General features: G+C 49.3%; 1 protein-coding gene across 1 annotated transcript; it reads right to left on the minus strand.

Annotated features, from left to right (window-relative positions):
* Positions 1-1471: 1471 nt before the first annotated feature.
* Positions 1472-17715, minus strand: AMZ1 (archaelysin family metallopeptidase 1). Its single transcript, XM_076350785.1, has 7 exons — positions 17668-17715; positions 9729-10062; positions 8944-9111; positions 7922-8050; positions 7433-7596; positions 5908-6084; positions 1472-2187 (listed from the first exon to the last, which is right to left on the minus strand). Exons 2-7 carry the CDS (start codon positions 10030-10032, stop codon positions 1618-1620), a joined length of 1512 nt encoding a protein of 503 aa, XP_076206900.1. The 5' UTR covers positions 10033-10062; positions 17668-17715; the 3' UTR covers positions 1472-1617.
* Between the last annotated feature and the right edge of the window lie 2200 nt (positions 17716-19915).

Here is a 19915-nt window from a genome sequence, read left to right on the forward strand (position 1 = left end):
CATGGATTTGTAATTCAAGCAGGATTTGTTTGGAAAATTTCTGCTGCCGGGAAGAATGTCTTGGATGAGAACCCCATCACCTTTAAGGCTGCCAGGAGAGGGCGGCAGCAGTGGCTCTGCACCGCGCCTGCGCCGAGTCCAGGCGCGGAGCCTGGAAAAAATGTTTCCAGGAATTGCCGTCATCAGTCCTGAAGCCAGAACTCCCTTTTTCTCCCTGTATGAATCATGCGGATGTGAAGTTGCTTGTGTTTCCGGAATCCAGCTGAATTTATTACAAGGTCATCTTTTCTACCCACCTGCACGAGTAAATCTCAAGCTTTTTTCAAACGTCTTCCACTGATTCTCTCCCTTCCCGCTCCAAAAATGCATTGCAGGGTTACTGCACGGTTTGAGGCCCTCGAAGTGCACAGGGCGAGCACTCAGGAAAGCCAAAGCTCTTAGCTCCTCTGAGGAAAACATCCTCTCCCTCCTCTCAGCTGAACTGGACCCAGTCCTACCTGCTGATATTTTTAGATGGGAGAAATCTGAAGCATGGCCACATAGCTGTGAGCTGAAGAGAGCGTTATCAGTGCTGAGGTCTGAGTGAACTGGGGATGGAGAGGGTCAGCCTTCCCCCGGTGTGCTGCTGTTACAGAGCTCGAAAACCCGTTGTCCTCTTGAGCTCTGTCTATAAATAGCCGGAGAGGAACGGCATGCCCCGGCAATGGGAAGGCAGGCTCTGGAGCTCCTGGTGCCAGCACAGCACCCGTTCCTGTTCACTGGGTGACTTACGGAGCGGAGAAGAGGGAAAGGGCCAGGGTGTTAACTTCTCAAGGCCGAAAGAGAAGAATGCATGTGTAGTTCCCCCTTTTAAGTTAATAATCAATGAGTGTGTGAATGTTTTCAAAGGTCTTCTCTCCTGTGCCAACCTACAGAGGATGTGAGTAGTTACAGCTCACAGCTCCAAGCCCGGCTTTGTTAGAACTGAAGCCGCCGTGGAGATCCCCTTGAGTGTCCGCCAAAAGACAGTTGTCACACTAACACTGTTCTTTATGGCAGACGAGCTGCCAGGGATCTTTCTGCTTTACTCACTGACTCTGTGCCCGTCCTCCTCCAACTCTCCCCCCCTACTCGTAGCATGAGTCCATCAGCCTCGGCTGTGCTCCTGTGCTCCGGTGCAACCTCTGGCCGATGGGGCAGCGACTAGAACAGAGATGAACATTTGGTATGGGGGGAAATGGAGAGGGAGAAATAATATCTGTGCCCTGGTTTAATTTGCATCTGTTTGTCCAGATGGACCAAGCTTCTATGTGAACATGTTTAGTGTTTAGCATAGACCCCTTCCTGGCTGACTTCAGACCAAATGAAATAAGGCAAGAAAATACAAGCACCTACATAGGACTTGATGTGGGTTTGGAGTTGTGCTGTCGCTTAGACCAGCACAGGAAAAACCCTTAGAGAAGAACCGATCACATCAAAAATGTTAGCAATCTCAGAAAAAGAAACACCTTTTATTCCTGTGGGGAGTTGCTGTTTCTCTCTGACAGCAACAACTTGTGGTGAGAAAGGTCAGAAGCAGGGCGGTAACATAGCCAAAGCTGTGGGAGCAAAGCTGGCCCAACCCAAGGCAGACCCAGCCTAGTTTTCCTCCCACCGCCAGCGATGAGGGGACGATTCCCCTTTGGACAGTTTTCTGGAACTCAGTTTCCTCCGCAAGGAGGAAAATTTGTCTCCGAGAACTTTCCGTAGCCCAGTGTTGTCCCTAGCAAAGGGTAGGTCCTTCTTCATAGCAGGCAGTTGTCCTGTAAACATTTCCCACTTAGCCAGGGCATCCACAGTCTTGTCTACTTGAGCCAGTTCCTCCTCGGAGACGTTCCTCTCCAGGGCAGCAATGCACATCTCCAGCCACAGTTCATAATCTTTAATGATATCTGCGGACTTGGTGGGCCTGGCGAGCTGGGGCTGGCTGTGCGCCTCCGCCAGCGAGCATGAATGCTCGTCCTGTTCCAGCTCCTGGCCGATGGAGAGGGCCTGGCTGCAAGTGTCCGGTGTCAGCGGCTCAGACAAGGAGGTCACAGCCTCAGAGTCGTTCTCGCAGCACATCCCAGAGTCTGAGCTGAACGGAAGGATGTCCTCCGAGGCGGACAGGTCTGCTGACTCTTGCCTTGGCCATGTGGACAACACGGTCTGTGTCCAAGCGTAGAGTTTCTGTGGCGAGAGGGGAAAAGGTTTCATTTTAGAGAACGAGAGAAAACAGGTACGCCTTTCCCAGTGCTCGTCAGGTAAACCTAGTCATCTTGGGTGGCTCAGCTTCAGATGCTGTGGTGCTCTCTGCCAAGAGATGGGTTCAGACAACTCACGGTTACCCTACAAAGCAGGGGCTTTCTCTTGCCTCATTTCCTTGGAGTCGGCATCTGTGGCAGTTCTGCCCCCAGCCAGATGTGGACTGTTATCTGCCTTATTACTGAAGATGGTAGGAGAAAAATGGCACAAATTCACTCCTCGCTGTGTGGATATGATCTCTGAGAGTGCCAAACCAGTGCCTCTCTAGAGGAAACTGTGTCATTATAAAAGCTCCTGAGATAGTGGTGAAGAATCTTGTTTCATCAAGTTAACTCCTGTGGTGATGTGCATTTTATTCCTAGGAATAGCTCTTCCCCTCTCGAGCTGAAATGCACAAGTGGGAAGGCTGGGCTCCAGGAAAGAATTAATGAAAGGAAAAAGTCTGAGACAATTTCCTTTTTAAATATTAAATGCTACAATGGGGCATATAATGGGTTGCTTCTGGCACATTTATTCCTTATGCTTTGGGGAACGAATTGCAGTACTCCAGTCATCGCTGGATAAAAGGTGATCTCCTTGTCTGCCTTGTTGGCATGCGTTGGGGGTTTTTTGTGTGTTTTTCAGCTTTTTCACACCCTTGTGCCTCTTTCCTCATCTTGACTTTCTGCAGCTCCCAGCTGATACCTTCGCAAAGCCCTGCGATCACTTTGGGAAACACAGGGGTGACAGAGTATTCACCTGAGATGCTGGTCACTGTGCTGGGTCCGTACGTGCTCAGCTCAGGGTGAGCTGTAGTGTTTGAGAAGTGGGCAGAGATTTCCAGCCCTACAGAGCTCCCTTCTCCTGCAGCGCCCCGCTGCTCCCCCCCCTTCCCTCCTCTATTGCTCTCTCTTCAGGCAAGTGACAGAAAGGATAAAGAGCTCAAATTGAGTGGGTGGGAGAAATTAGCCCCGTTTCTCATTTCAGTCTGTGCATGAAGCCTCAGGGAAGAATTTCATACAAGAATAAAATGGACTCTTTCAGCTAAGTTAATCCACCCCGCACCCTCCCTCTGGGGCAAGAAAAAATGTAAAGGGACAACTTTTCTCCTGCGTCATCCCACCTCTAATAGCCCTTCCCTCCCTTTGGGTTTAAAAAACAAAGGTGGCACCAGAAGCTGCAATAGGAGTCAGACTAGGGAAGGGGACAGCAAAGCTATTTGAAAGCTACAACCAGCCCATGATTTTATAATGTCTCTTAAAATTTCCAAGAGTAGTGAATCTGGGAAGGAATCACAGCTGCTACTTAGCCCAAGTCCCAAGAAGAGAAAAAGCTGCGGAGATGAGGATGTTCAAACAGTACATGTGGATTATTTAAGGCAAAAGGAGGGGATGATTGACTGAGGATCACTACCCAAACCCCAAAATCTTTCCTGTCTCTCATACTTTGGGTGGTTTATTGATTCGAGCTGGGGAAGGGTTTGTAGGGCTGCAGCCTCTTTTTATGTTCTCCTATTTAACTAGAAAGGGATAACCTCTTCATGGATTTAGCTTACCTGCAGGCAAGAGCATTTGATGTGGATGCCCACCCCAAGTAAGTCACTAGGAATGAAACCTGTTGTCTGACACCTCAAGGGGCTCCGGGTTTGGCACTGGAAGTTTTTCAAACCCCCCTGCCATGGCAGCGTTGTCATCCCCAGCAGCAGCGCAGCCACACTGCGCCCGAGAGCAGATACTGCAGTTAACACCACGGTGAGGATGTAGCTAAGCCAACCTCTAAGAGCAGCTCAAGCACTGTTTTCCTCTGCAGCGTGGCCGCTGCAAACTAACCTAGGCACTACGTGCAGAACAGCCTGGGATGCTGCTGAAGGAGCAGGTGGAAACGTTGGTTGTGGTGGGGAAACACCATGAGAATTGACTTGCATCCAGTTTTCAAGATGCTGGAATAAGCAGCTGTGATGAAAAAAAAAAAAAAAGAGTATGTTTGAGTGCAACTCAGATAAATAAATTGAGGGGCTCTTCCTCCTGCATAAGGACTGGTTTCCTGCCTCACATGCTCTTCTGCCCGTAGCCGTGTCTCAGTCGCAGACTTCGGCAGCATTACCTGCTCCTGGTGAGGAACAGCTTTGTGTCTGGCATTTCCTGCACTTATTACGAGCGTCCGGGGCTGTTACGTGGCAGGTGGGGATCCGTGCTAGTTTTCCAAACGGAAATGTGACTTCAGACTTGCGCTTGGCCAGCCACAACCTCTCAAAACATGCTTAGCAAGTAGCTTTGCTATCTGATATTGTCTCCAAATGCTTTGTGCTCTCTTCTGTCAGGTTCCTTAACTATTTAATTCATCTCCGGCATTTATATTTCCTCTCAATGGTATAGCAAAGCCTCTTACAGAGATTATCACAACTCTCTTATACCAGCTTGTACTATATCTAAGCTTTTCCTTGTCAAGGAAGCAGATGTGACATTTGGCAAGCGTATCCTCTCCAGGTTTGTGTTCACTGCTGCCAGGGGATGCTGAGCCAATCACAGTATTTACTGCAGGTGTAAAGGCAAAAACGTTTCTAGAAAAGCTTAATGCAGATGGCAGTTCTCTTCTAGAAAGCAATAGCTGGATGCTGACAGGCTGGGTGTTTAAATAAACCAGAATTTATTCCCCTGGTAGTCTGGGCAATTTAGGCACCTCTCAGACAGAAGCAGGGACCAAACAGCCACAGAGTCAGAGACAGGTCTAACACCACCACAGATGCACAGACAAGCAGCAAAACCACAGAAACATAGGGTTTTCCCCCCCCCCCCATGTCCTTTGCCGTGCTTCTGTGTGTTTGATTCCAAGCTAAATGAAACTAGAGGCATCCCCGTTCTCATTCTGCATGTATCTTATTACAAATGTAACCCACAGACTTTAAAATAGGCAGCTGTTTAAAATCCTGTCTCTGAAGATGATGTGTGTCAGACAGGAATTATAACCAGGAAGAAGATAGGGTATTGAGTGAGAATGATGACGTTTTTTCTATTCCACCAGCCATTTGGCTACTGAATTGGCTTTGTAGACAGCAGAGGTAGAAAACCCTTCCTAGAGATAAGGGTGTCTTAGCACTATTCCTGATGTTGTCTAAATGGGGTGTTAACAGTTTTATGGGTGGGAGAGAAGAGACAAAAGATGAGTCTGGGACCCTCCACTTATTAGGGGGTAATAATTTGGGATCCTTTCTCATATCTTTAAACAGAGGAACTGCAGCAAAGTACGCACTTAATATTTTCTCCCTGTTACCAGCAGTCCCAGAGAGGCAGAAAACCATGGTGGCACATAGGAAAGGGCATAGATGTGGGAATCGCTGTGCTCACTGCTGCTCTGGCTTGAAATCTGCCTGCCCTTCCCGCCTCATTTTTGGAAGTAGCCAAATGTGGTCAGACTGCTGCACTGACCCTTGTTGTGAACAGCCAAAAGCCCTAGAGATTGTGTGAAGTGCTACGTTAGCCTCAGACTATGCGTACAACACCCCCCTTATTTAGGTGTAAGCTTTCTCTCTTAGCACCTTGCACCAAGAGCAGCATCTGGGTTTAACGTGCTGCTACAGCACGTTTAGCGCTGTGGTTTGGGGCAAGCCGCTCTGCTCCCTGCTATGTCCCCTTTGCTCCAGGAAGGGCTGGTGGGTCTGTCTCTCACCTTGTAGCGCTCGACAAGTTTGAAGCCCACGATGTGCTGCAACTTCCGAAGGCAGATGGGACACGGCTCCAGGGGCCGCAGCAGGGCTTCGTCCAGGCTCAGCGCACCCTGCATGACGCACTGCAGCCAGCGGCAGGTCCCCAGCCCCATCAGGTGGCAGATCTCGTGGCAGGTCACCTTTCAGGAAAGCGAAAATCACAGGAGCACACGGTCACTCCTGCTTCCACTGCCCCTTCCTCTTCCTCCTCTCCTGTTCCGCTTTCCCTGCTCCCCGACAGTCTAATCGACTCGTTGCTCAGCCCTGGCAGTCCTTCAGCCTAAGCTTTTCTGAGGTGAAAGGGGAACATGGCTCCCTTCTTCCCAAGTGCCCCAACATCCACATTTGTATGGTGGAGGAGGAAGGGCGGGTGTGTTTTTTAGAAGCAGCTGTGGGAAGACCCTGTAGATAGCATGTTCAGAGCTCTAGGGCAGAGCTGCTGTCACTCTCTTCCCCAAGGACAGTGTTGTGGTTTGTTTGGGTTTTTTAAGGGGAAAACCAGTCCCACAGGGGTCTGAAAAGAGCAACACAGTCCACGTGAGAAATCTGTTAGAAGCTATTGGCAATAACAGATCTGGGTCCTTCCAAAGCAGACGCTCTAAATGTTTGTGCCAAAGCAAAAACGAAGCTGCAGTCAGCTGGCCGAGCATGACTACCTTGGGAATTGGCAACTGTAGAAAGGCTGCGGATGGAGGATTCCCCTCCTCCTCCCACTGCCACCCAACACCACTTGAAATTACTACAGGAAGAGACCTCAAACTAGAAAATCCTGAGCAAATACCAGGGGATGCAGACAGAAATGGCTTCACGTGGGCCAGCTTTGGGAGAAATACTAGAAGTAGAGCTGGCAAGAGGGCAAAGGGGAGGTGCTGGGATGAGGGAGGACAGCACTCATGAATCGGATGTGTTGGAGATGGATGGGGTTTAAGGGCATCTGCATATAAATATATGTGCAAATTTGTCTAAGGTATTTTTCTCATCCATCCGTGTAAGCAGGTCTGGCAAGCGCTCTTCTCCCCTTATGGATACCAACGTCTGAGGAAGACACAGTCACCCCTTCCCAGCTGTCCATTAGGTAACACACAACTCCACTAGACATTCTGATTAATCTCTGAATACTTCATCAGCTAACAGATCGTACTGCCCGTGCATTGCCTGACAAGCAAAATACTGAGATGTCCCAAGCATGAACCTGGGAGCTGGGCAGGGTTTTTGTCTCAGTGTTGCTGCATGACATAAGGCAAATCCTCTAGCCTCTCTATACAGCTGATACTATAGTTTGCTCCAGTGGCAAGGGGAGTAAGAGGTGTCTACGTGGTGCACTAAAATATAAGCTCTTTAGCACTGTGTAAGTGCGTGGACTTAGCTGTAATTGCCTGTGTCTTCTGGGAGCAGTCTCATGCCTGCTTCACCGGGCTGAGAGGTGGATTGTTTATATTTAACCCTACGTGGCAAGAAATACGGGGTGCAGGAGATTGCTGGTCCTACCTTACAGCACTGGACCATCTCTTGGGCACTGAACGGCAATGTCCGGTCTCTGCTTTCTTTGCTGACATCGCATAACCGTTCCTTCTGTGTGAGCGGATTTAAGCTGCTACAGCCAGCCTGGGGGAAATCCCCAGAAAATCTGGCAAAGCTGCAGACTCCCACTTCTGTAAAGAGAAGCGCATGCAAGTTAGTCATCAGCTCTCTTCTGACTGTCTCTCAGCTTAGGCAACTTGAAAAGAAAGCTGTTGTAGCACAGTCCACTTGAGCACACACTTCCCAAAAGGTTTGTAGCACCTCAGTTACCTTTGTCTGGATCAGGAGCCCTGACTCCCCTAATTTTAAATTGGGAAAACCTCGTTCCCCTTATCAGGGAGTGAATAAAATCTTAAGGATAAGATTTGGCTATTCCAGTTTCCCAGGGAAGGCTTTTTGGTACAGTGCTGCCTTATTCGCACGCCATGCTAGGAGATCGTGGGACACCAATCCCACCTTGTCCTGGCAGGAATTTGCTGAACGTGAAGCTCCAGGTCTCACATGGGTAAAGGTCCAGCAGAGTGAGTCCAAGGACACACAGGGCATCCATGGGCTTGTTGTTCTTCAGGAAATTCAGGATCCCATCTGGACAAATACAAGAGAGATGTTCGTTAAAATGAAGCATCCCTGGAAGGCATGCAAGAGCCAGAATTTCTGCTGCTCGTGGGGAGGAGGATGTAATCCAAGCCACAGATAGGTAGAGCTGCTGGATTCAGCATCTCAGATGGAGAACTGTGGCTGTGTAGCCCATCCCCCTCAAATCAGTGTATAAGGAGACCTGACTTTTGAAGCGGTGCCCAGCACAGAGTTAAAACAAAGCAGAGCTAAGGGCAGAGATGTAGGTGAATTCAGTACTAACCCATAGAAATAAGCACCTGGAAGTAGAAGAATTTCCCTACGGGCATTTCAGACCTGAGCTGGAGCAGCCACATCGCTGCAGCGCTGGGTCTGTGCTGAGCACCTGCTGCCCGCGGCACCTGCAAACAGCTTGTTCCAGATGGATGTTTGTGCAGCGCGAGTTTGGCAGCTGACAAACCCATTTCCCTGGGGAGCCGTGTGACACTTGAACCCAAATTTCCTAACATGAAAGGCTAGTGAGTTCCCCACCCGCGGCATCCAGGCCACTAATTTACTTTGGCTCTGGACAAGAGATGGGAGAACTCAGGCTACACCAAATCTACAGTGTCTTCCCGCAGAGCTGATCCGATCACTTTGCAGAGCTGGACCTAAACATAACAGCACTGAAAAATACAGACAGCAGAGGAAAACATGATGAAAGTCACTTTGTTTCTTTATTCCTGTTTCCAGCCTCAAAGTTCTGGGTTTTCCATGGGAACAGGATTTCTCCCTTTTCACTCCCTTCCTCATCCCCTCCCTGGTCAGGCAATGAAGGGTTATTTCAGGCATTTCCTAAGGGAGGGCTCGTGCCCTCGTGCCAAGCTGATGTCTCTACGGGCTCCCCGCTCCCAGGTCCTTACCTGCGTGAAGCTGCACCCTATCCGTGTCCCGGCTGTGGCGGTAGCAGCAGTGAATGGAAGAGATGGGGATGGAGGGAAGGCACTTCACACGGAGACCCAGGAAGAAAGACTCAACACAGCTCTGGAGGGAATCCAGCAGCGAGAGCCCAGCAGGCCCTTCAATTAAGTCTAAGAAGAGAAGCTCTATTATCAGTTCCTTAAAGCCGGGGTGAACTGTAAGGTCCAAAGGGGTTTTGTGGGGCTGGCCACAGCAACTGGGGAAGAGGAAGGCTGGTTCATTCTGAAGTTAATTGCTTACTCTGGGATGTGGCAGATATCTCTAGATGGTTATACAGATATGGAGGAGAAGAGGGGGCTCTTTCTGAGAGGTGGCTCGAGGCATTAGTACACTCTCTCATTAGCAGAGCAGATGTGCTAGGAAGGTTGTTTCCTATTTAAGTTGTGGGAACGGGTGGCTGTTTTTAATGAACCATCAGGGATGGAGCTCCAGAAATGCTGTTTTATCCAGCATTGTTTTACATATATATATGTATGCATGCATACAGTCATAGCAAGTCTCACCCAGGGGCACACATGCCATTTACAGGGCAGGTCTACTGGTGGTTGTCATCATGGCTTGTGACTCTGGGCTTGGGGCAAGTCAGAGCCTTTGGTATTACACTTATCTTTGCTATGGCAATTGCATTTTGCAGGTTAGTCCTTAGAAGAGGATGTTAGTAGCATTCAGCGCCACCCACCTCCCTCCCATGTCTTTCCAGGTGGCTCAGTGAAGGTGCCCGCATTACCTATAGGTTGCAGGTAAATGTGCTTTCGACAGAAGTTCTGCTTCCTCCTCAGCATGGCGTGATAGAACGTCTCAAAGTCCTCGGGGGCATCGGGATGGCTGAGGAGCCAGTCGAAAGCCGTCCGGATGAGCAGCGTGCAGAAGAGCGTTCTCTGCGGGTTGTAGGCTTCAGAGAGGAACAGCTTCTCCGCCCTGGAGAAAGCTTTGGCATAGAGCTCCTGCAGGGCTGGGTTGGTGGAGATCAGCGCATCCTTCAGAGCCCGGGGCCCAAAGCTGAATTCCTGAGCGTGTTTGCACTGCAGCATCGCGGAGACACCCACCGGCTGTGGCACTGCCTGCAGGAGGGGATACAACCATCAGCACGTGGCCTCACGAGGGACCTGGAAACCTTCTCACACTTTGCTCTCAAAGCAGTTTGCCCCAAGATCCCAGCTGTGAGGTTTGACTGGGAACTTATAAATGCTGTACACAGTGCTGGCCAGGAGCCCTACGCATTTACGTGAGAGTAGCTGTTATAGGGTGCTCTACATCTGCGTGTGTGTCACTGGTTTATGGGCAGTGTACCAGTAGATGGTGCTCAAGAATGCATAGCCCCATTATTGCTACCAGATGTCTGGATTAAATCAGATAGTTTGATTTTTTGTTTTGTTTTGTTTTTTGGGGTGTTTTTTGGTGCTCTATCCTGAAGTCCCAATAACACGGGAAATACCTCTGTGTGTTGTGCAACTGGCTGCACTGGCCCTCATACGATGTCGAAAGGTGGTGCTCCTTTCTGCTTGGGCTAAACCACACTCCTTGGGGCTCTCAAAGGCACAGGTCCGTGGCAGGAAAGAAGAGGTAGATCTTGGTCTTTATCTATCTACCTATCTATCTATCTATCTATCTATTTATCTATCTATCAGAAGCCTAAACTTCTGACTTACCTGACACCAGTGAAAGCAGCGGTTCACTGTTGACAATTTCCTCTAACAGCTTTTAATCCTCACTCTTCGGTATTGACTCGGGGCACCTGCCGGCTCACAGTGCTGTTGTCAGGCTGCCAGATGTGGGAAGGTTTGCCCAGCCTGATCCACAGGTGGGACTTGGCATGCGAGACTCGTGTTTGCTGGTGCTGCCTCTCTAGCAAGATAGGTACGGGCCCATTGCCATCATGTCACTTCATGAATAACTTCATGTCATACCATGTTAGCATCAAGAATGCTGGTGATGATGTAAAGTGGTAAATAAAGAGCAAATGAAAGCCTGCAGCAGAAAGAAATTAATTCAGAGCATCCTGGAAATATCCTCTCCAAGGTCCTTTCTAAGGCCAGCGTTTTCCAAAGCTGCGGAAGTCAAGCACCTATTTCCCATTGCAGTTTGTGCAGTTATGGAGATTGCAGTAGACGTCTTGGGGAAAGGGAAGAAAAAGAGGAAACAAAGTACAATGCCTATGGCTAACCTATGTCTGGATTTTTCCAAAGACATTCATTTTTTGTAAGGAGATCACGCCAAGTGGAACTAGAGTATTTTGGAGCAGTACTTTGGGCAAAGTTGCCTACCACGGGGAAGTGCTCCACCTGTATACAGCAGAATGAAAAATACACAGATATATATGCACGAAAGCACAGGGTTTCTAGGAATACGTACTAGCTTCTATTAGGCAAGTTAATACTAACTTAAAAGAAACCAGACAAGCTTTCTGGGTGGATAAGCAAATGTATCAGCTGCTGACCATCACCATTGTAACAGCATCATTCAATCACAGAAAAAAAGAGGTGAAATATTTTTAGGAGGAACTAGTTAAGTCTATAATTTGAGTAGGTCTGCAGCCTAGCTCTGCCAGGTAAGTGACATTCAGTGGCCCTTGAGGACAGCAACATAACAATTCAGTATTTAAAAAACAGTACCAACGTGAGCCAAAGTCTGTCCTCAGTTATGCAGAGAAGGCTCTGGTAGTTTGCACCGTAAGAGAAAGGTGGCAGCCTGTTAAAATTAACACTGAATTTCTTTACATCTAAGCCTTGGGAAGATATTTGTATGTATAAGCAGTCCCTAAAAAAGACTCATTTTGTATGATCTTTCTTGGCGCTAAGGGTATATAGCCTAGCAGAGGGAGCAGGTAAGCAGTTTTCTTTTATTTTTGCAAGCTTTGTGTTTCACTAGCATTAAAGGCTGACAGCAGACGGCACGGTGGGATCTGAAGTGGTACAAGGGCCCTAATCCAATCAAAGTCTAAAAGTAAAATCTGCGATGCTTTCTCAGCCGCCTCTTCTTACTGCCCAAAAAACGTCCAGATTGCTTCTGCTGGTTTTTACAGGTAGCAACAAGAGTTTGTGTGAGGTTGTTCTGTGCTTTGTCACCCAAATCTCTACACTTCTGACTTGATTCCAGATTTGGGAGGATGAAGTGAGAATCTGACCCCACCAGGTCATCAGGAGTTTTGCCTTGGTTTAGGGTGAAGATTTGTGTTTTCCTAGGGCCAAGATTTCACTTGTTCTGCACAAACTTTAAATACAAGCATCATTTTTCTGGTCATATGCAGAACTTACTTACACTGGGAAACTATTAGCAATATTAAAATCATTGATTTTAGGCAGCCAGTAGGCTGCCTATTGCTCCTAGGGAAGTCAAGGAGAGGCTTTGCACTTGGTCCCGGTTGAGAGTGATCTTGTCAAAGAAGGTTTCTGAGAAGCACGAGCCGCTTTCATCAGCGCTTCCTGGCAATAAATGGAGTGTGGGTCTGGGGGAGGAGGAGCTGGTTAGAAAATGAATGGATTTTTCTCCTCTAAATGGGAAGGAGCAAAGCGTGGATGTATGTACCAGCAGATACAATGAGCGCACAGTCTTTTAGCGTGTGTTCCCCGGGGCACTCTCATGGAATATCGTGTGTACCCAAAGCTATGGGATATACATTGTTTCCCAAGGCTTCCTAAAAGGGGACATTCACCCAGCTCCAGACGTTCCCAGCTATGAGCATGGGTGTTTTGTGATGTCCACCATGCTCAAGGATGTCTGTCATTACGCTTTAGTGGTTTGAAAGCTCAAGCACAGGAATTCACTTGCAATGCGCAGTCTGGAGCAACGCATGCCTCCTTCTCCTGGAAAGACTGGTTTTGCTTCCGACAGAATAGCAACGACCCGTTACACTCTCCAAATCCAACACAATTACTTCTCTTTAACAAGCTTTTCTAAAATACTTCACTGGAGAAAACTAATGCTTCAGAAAATGTTTATGGACAACTTTAGCAGTTTAAAAAAGAAGCCGTTTTACAACATTAACTATAGTAGATGTTATTTGTGCTTGATCTAATATATTAATATAGTGTTTCATAACTGAAGTATCATAGAATCATAGAATGGTTTGGGCTGGAAGGGACCTTAAAGATCATCTAGTCCAACCCCCCCTGCCATGGGCAGGGACACCTTCCACTAGACCAGGTTGCTCAAAGCCCCGTCCAACCTGGCCTTGAACACTTCCAGGGATGGGGCATCCACCGCCTCTCTGGGCAACCTGTGCCAGTGCCTCACCACCCTCGTAGTGAAAAAGGGCTTTGTAAGTTTTAGCTCTTGTGTTGAGGGTGCCTTGTATAACTCCCTGATGCAGTGCTTCAGGAGGGAATAGCACTTTAGCTTGGATATTTTTTTTCCCCTCAGTTTTTAAGATGCCAAGGTGGTGATGAAGAAGTGGAAGCACCAATGCATCCTAATGCCCTTGAGGTATATAGGAAGGAGACATTATGTCTTTAAAGTAAAAAGCAGCTAATTTGGCCCCTTGTTTAATGACAAGCCGTGGGACTTGACTAGCAAGTCCTAAGGAGGAGAAAGTAACTCTCTTTGTTTAAAAAGCCAGTAACTTATAGTTGCACTTGAGGAAATGCTTTAAGCAAAATAATAATTTAAAGATCTGCTGCAAGTGGAAACACTCACCACGACCACTGGTGTGCCATTCTCTACTTTTACCATTAGAAAAAAACCATCCTATTCCCAATCTGAATTTTGTCATTCCATCTTGCAGCTATTTACTAATGTTGTACTTTTTCCAAAACAAGGAGCACCCGTATTGGATCGTACGAAGGAGCGATGCCCACCTGTGCAGTATGAAACATGAGCCTGTGTCCTCCTGGCACCCGCAGGGTCCCTAACAGCGCAGGGAAGGAGCCAGCCTGTGTCGGGAATCCTAATTCAGTTTATGGAGACCTCCCTCTCTTTTCTGTTATTCACATCTTTCATATTATTCATCATCACATCCATGCAGTGCAGCGGGGACACGCATAACCCAAAGGTTTTGGCACTTGGCTCCTTGTCCACTGTTGGGGACAGGCTTTTCCAATGATTCTGTTGCAGGAACCCAGTTGTGGCCTTGCTGCTTGTGGTGCGTGATGTGAGGCAGGAGCTCCGAGGACAACACGGGCTGTACGTCTGGCTTTTGGTAACAGAGGTTTCAGATCAGATTGGGCATATTACACAAATCTCTTTACTATGGAATTTAACGGATTTTTTTCCATGGTGGGTGTTTTCACAAGAAATGCCCCCAAAATCCACTCTCAGCACATGACAGCTGAGCAGTCGGTATACTCCCTTTCTTACAGTAACCTGTAAGTGTGCTTTATATGTAATTCAGGTTACTCATAAATTATTCTCTTTGCAAATCAGGCACCTATAAATTATTCTCTGTAATTGAAAATTACCTATGAATTATTCTTTTTGTAATTCACAGATATGTCATTGATTCTCTATTATATTGACACTGCTTTCTTGGATAGATATGCCTGGGGCTGACAGTAACAGTGTAGTTCTCAAAAGCCAAGGCACTATCGTACAGTGCAAGTTCATTCGGGATATTCTGACAAGATAGTAATGGTCTTGTGTGCAGAAAATCTATGTTGTACAGGTCCAGAGAAGGGCATTCAGTACATAATGGATTTGGTATTTTATGGAATTTGGCCCTAACATTGTACAGATTGTAATTTTTATATATATATACATATTTATTTTTTTAAGCTGGTCATTCTAAAGTTGTTTATTTTATAAGTCAGCTTTATAAGTCATTTCTAGCTCTGACTCTCTCATATACACTGCAGGCTGCAGATGCACAGAAGGAGATTCATTCTGTTTCCTTCCGCTCTCAGCTCTTGTGAAGTATTTAGAGGCAGACTGGCTTAACTGGGCTCTTTGGATGTCAGAGGGACATTAGCAGAGTCTCTTAAAACTGATTAATTGCCTAAGTTAGGTGCTGTACTGTAAACAAGCAGTGATAGTGCAGAACATTCATAGCCAATCAACAGAAATGAAAAGCCCAGAGCAAAGACAACAAGCATTAACTAATTATCAACACATGCCCTAGTTGCTGAACAGCTCTTTTCCTGAGATTTGCAGTTGGTGTCTGCTACTGCTACTCTAGGATCAGTCTCTCCTTCCCAGTATCACACAGATGACAGCCTGAAAGCAATTTTCTCAATTTATCTGTTGGCATGGATAGAAAGAGATTTTTCTTGACTGAGAAGCTGAACTCTCAATGGGTAAGAAAGCCCAGTGCAATGGGACAGAGAGAGGACACCAAGGTGTGAGAGCGTTTAACCCCCATCCAAATAAAATTCTCGCTAGTCCAGCTCCTTCCTCGAGGACCTCAACACAGCCCCTCGCACAGAGCCAGGCTTTGCCTGCTGAATATGCTCAGCGACAGGGGTCAGACCAAATCTGTTTGGCCAGGTTCAGACCTGAGACGGGGCAACTCCCAGGGGCTGCGGGGGAAGTTCCAGATGCTCAGCCCTTCTCAGAATCGATCTCCTCTGCTCACGGATAAAATACACTCTGGACCTGATCATCCCCATACGCGTTACCCACAAGGAACTGTAGCATCTTCCTTTCACTTTGCACTAAATGGCCACAAAACACTGAGTCGGATCTGTGTGTGTTCCAGACCATCAAGTTAGATAAAACCTTCTGGCCTCACGTACTGCCAGATCCCAATAATATTTATGTGTAATGTCTCTCAAATATGTTTGTGACTCGGAAACAGATGCTTTGTGTGGTCTCTCTCAAAATGAGTCATTCCTGGAGCTGTGGAAACCATCAGGGATTCACACATGCATTTACTGGGAGGAGAATCTACCTGTCTGTCGAACTGTGATTGATACGTTATTGCCGCAAGGCTCAGTCCTGGAAGCTTGTCCTCACATGAATCCTCCTCATTAATTTACTTGGACTGTTGGGCAATTCAGATGGACAACTCATATGCAGAAAGGTTTGCAGGATTAAAGACTAGATTTGTAAAGGTCATTAAATACCTAAGATGGAGACAGATGCTTCCATCTGTCCTTATTTAAGTGTTGTTATTCAAGTGTTGTTAAGTATTTAAGAACACCTACGCATCCACTTTCCCCTTGATTTTGTTTTACGTTAAAGCCTGCTCTCCTCAATACACTTTTCTTCATTTGAATATGTATTAAGGACATACATTATTCCTAGTTTCAGTCTTCTGTCCTAAGGACTTTATTTATTCTATGCTCATACATAATGCTACCTTTTTTTTTTTAGTGCCTTCTATTTGAGACTCTCTAAGTGCCATACAAACATTCATTAAATTCTCTGTGCTACCCTCCAGAAAGTGAGCTGACGGTATATGCCTTTCCCCCTCCTCCCCCTCATCACCCATTTATTCATCATTTTCAGTGCTTTCTCTGTTCATTTTAGTCTGGTTAAACACTCTGTGATGCTTCTCCCATGCACGTGTGATGAAGGGCTGGCTGCATTCTTCTTCCCTTGCTCTTACATGAAACAAACCTCTACACTCTACTGGCTGGGTGCTGTGCATTTGCTAACCAAAGACCCAAAAGCACCGAGCAACACCTATCAGCGCTGTACGACAAACCTAACGCTGCAGAGATACCCGAGCTCTAGTCATTCGCGGCTCCAGGCACTTTCCTCTTCATCATACTTGTCTAGACAGACTAAATGGTTTCTGCAAGACAACCCCAGTGTTAGCCAGGAAAGAGGCTGCATTTTCCATACAGATGAATGCCCAAACAGGTATGGCTATGGTTAGATATTCCCTCCAGCACATGCATGATAAAAGTGGTTCATCATGCCGTATAAATGCACCGTAATGCTGTGCCTCCTCCCAAGAAATCAAGTGCTTTTTAAGTGGTGCCGCCAGGTAGGGGATGTTTATGTGCACTTTACAGTCAAGGAGAAGGAGGGGGCTCCAAGGTAGTACCGCGTCCGAGGAGCCACAAAGCCAGCACGGCCTGGGGGGGGGGGGGACACGACGATGACAGACCCCACACCCAAGATTTCTTAGTGGTCAGCTGTACCCTAACAGTCAGACAGCTCTGCCAGCCCGGAGGTTTGCTGGGTGAGAGGCATGTTCTGGAAACGCTGCAGAAGCAGGTCCTGCTCCTGGGACACCTGAGCCCCCCGGCCCTGCTGATTAGGAAAAGGGGCAGTTGATGCTGATCCCCGGGATGGGGATCGCACGGGTGGGTTTGCAGGGAAGGACCAAGTCCCCTGGCACCCTGGAACGATGCACCGAGCTCAGCCCCCGGGAGGATGCACCAAGGACGGCTCCGACACTCCAGGAGCGTGCCCCGAGCACGGCCCCCAGCCCCCGGCGGGGGATGCCCCAAGCAGGACCCCCGCCACCCCGGCGGAGGAGGGGGGGATGCCCCGAGCGCGGCCCCTTGCTCCCCGGCGGAGGGGATGCCCTAAGCAGGATCCCCCATCGCCGGGGGATGATGCCCCGAGCACGGCCACCAGCACCCGGGGGGCGATGCCCATCACCCGGGGAGACGCCCCGAGCCTGCGCTCCCCCGCCGGGGGGGGGGCTCCCACCGCACCCCGAGGCCGGCCGGACCCCCCGTTCCCGCCGCGCCGGGCTGTGCCCTCCCCCCGATGAGGGCGACCCCCGCGTCCCCCCCCCCCCGTGCCCACCCCGAGCTGCCCGGGGGGGGGGCAGGACTCACCGCCCGCCGGGCCGGGGCTGCGGAGGCCGGGGAGGTGCGGCAGGGCCGAGGCACCCGGCTCGAGGCTGGCGAGGCGGAGCGGAGCCCGGCGGCGGCGGCGGCAGGAGGAGCAGGAGGAGGAGGAGGAGGAGGAGGAGGAAGAAAAAGGGGGAGCAAAGGGGGGGCTCGGCCCCTCCGCCGGGAGCCCGCGGGATTCGCCGAGCCGCCGCCGAGAGCCGCCTCCCGCCGATGCGCGGGGCAACCGCCGGGGGCGCCCTCGGGGCGGGGCTGCCCGGGGGGGCGGCTCTGGGCGCGGGGGGTCCGGGTTTGCAGCACGGGGGCTGGGGGAGAGCGGCACCCCGCTCGGCCGCACTGCCCCCGCAAACCGGGGAGGGGGGGAAAGGGTACTGGGGTGCTCGGGGGGAGGCCGGGCTGTGGCCGCCCCGGGCGGCGGCAGAAGGACAAGCCCCGGCCGGGCCCGGGGAGAAGGTGTCCGCGGGCGCTTGCAGGCTGGTGGCAGCGGCAGGTCCCTCCCGGCTGGTTGGAGCCTGGGAGAGAGGAGCGAGAGCGAAGTCAGACCTCATTTTGGGAAGCGCATTCCCGAAAGAGCCTGGGGCTGAGCAATGTGATAGCGCTGCAAGGACTGAGAGCCCTTTAATCTCTGCTCTTAATAAGAAATGAATGAAGGAGTGGGTGCCTGGAGACCAGAGCACTGGTTATGTGGTTATGCCGGCGACTGATGCGATCTCCTCCATGGGAGCGGTGTTTGCATTTGCCTTGATGCTTCGTTGAGTACATCTCTCCCACATGACCTGGATGCATTACTGTGTCCCACAATGTCCTTTAATTTGGGAATATTATCTGTTCTTGGAAAGGTTAATTACTTTAGAGGAGTGGATCTCCATTCCCATTTCTTCATGGCTTCATTTATGCTGGCTTTCATGTTTTGATCCCTTCAGTGCTTTGATCCCTCGTTTCAGCCATCCCTAGATGGCAGGAAAAAAGGAATACCCTGGCTGGGACCCAAGCGTGTCCCTAAGTGACATAAGCTGAAATTAGGAAAAAAAAATGTTTTACAGCCTCAGGAGCTGTAGTGGTCGTGGCAGCCCAAATGCCGTCTGCACACCCAGCACAACCAAGGGCCTTGCCAGGGCCAGCAGAAATGTCTTGCCGGAGCCGAGGTGGCCATAGAAGTGGACGAATGACCATGTGCCGTGCTGCGGGGTTAGCAAGCACCAGAATAAGACCATCACTGCGTGCTGCAGCCTGCCGTCCCCGGGACCTGCATTGCTCTTAAGGCACCGACAGCATCACTGGTGAAAAATTGCCCTAATTTGCTGCTATCGTAATCAGGCCAAGAGGGGAAGCAGCAGCTTCTCCTGGCAGCGGCGGCTGCTCACGAAGCCTCTTTGTGGGAAACCTTCCCGAGATTCAGCATGTGGAGAGGGCGGGAGGGAGTCCTAAGGCCTTGCAATAGCATCATCTTCCACTTCAGGGGCTACCCCAAGCACAGGAGATGCCCTCTGTGCTGTTTTAATTGGTTGCTGCTTGTAATTAGAGTTTACTTGTATTAATTTACTTAAATTATCTATTTGCGAGTTGCTCGTAGTACACCATCAACATGTTCAGAACAATACAAGCCTCAAAGAGTTGGCTCCTGCCCCGAGGAATCCGTGAGCTAAAACCAGACAAAAATACCATCCCGATACAGCGGGCTCCAAAAATGCTTTTTTTTTTTTTTTCTTTTTGCTAAGAAACCTATTGCATTTAAACTTAATAATTAATACTTGGCTGAGCTGCCAGACCACTGACCGACCAGCACAGGTAAACAGGACTGGTGGTGGTGTTAAATGTTCTCATAATGATGCATTTATGCTGGGCAGACACAGGAGGAGGTGGGTGGTCCTTGCCACCCACTTAGGGTGAGGAGCTTAGGGTGAGGGAGATGGAGAGCAGGGACAGAGCGAGCGATGGGGAAACAGCCACACATTCGCTCTCTGACTTTTTAGGAGGTGAGTGGTTTTATTAAGAGAAGATCAGTACAACGGGAATGGGAAAAGGGAGGAGGAGGTGGTCAAGCAGTGGATGAGAAGACAGCCAGGAGTTACAGAGGGCAGATGTGGTCAGATCGGAGGACAGAGATGTAAGTCCAGGGAGGGAGTGGAAGAGCGCCGGGACAGCTGCGCTCAGCATTAGCTCAGCTGTGAATAAGGCTGGTCGCAGCGGAGACGTGATGCTCACCACAAGTGGCCTTTATCTGCAGTGAGCA

The sequence above is a fragment of the Aptenodytes patagonicus genome, chromosome 13 (assembly GCF_965638725.1).
Source record: "Aptenodytes patagonicus chromosome 13, bAptPat1.pri.cur, whole genome shotgun sequence".
NCBI classification, from domain to species: domain Eukaryota; kingdom Metazoa; phylum Chordata; class Aves; order Sphenisciformes; family Spheniscidae; genus Aptenodytes; species Aptenodytes patagonicus.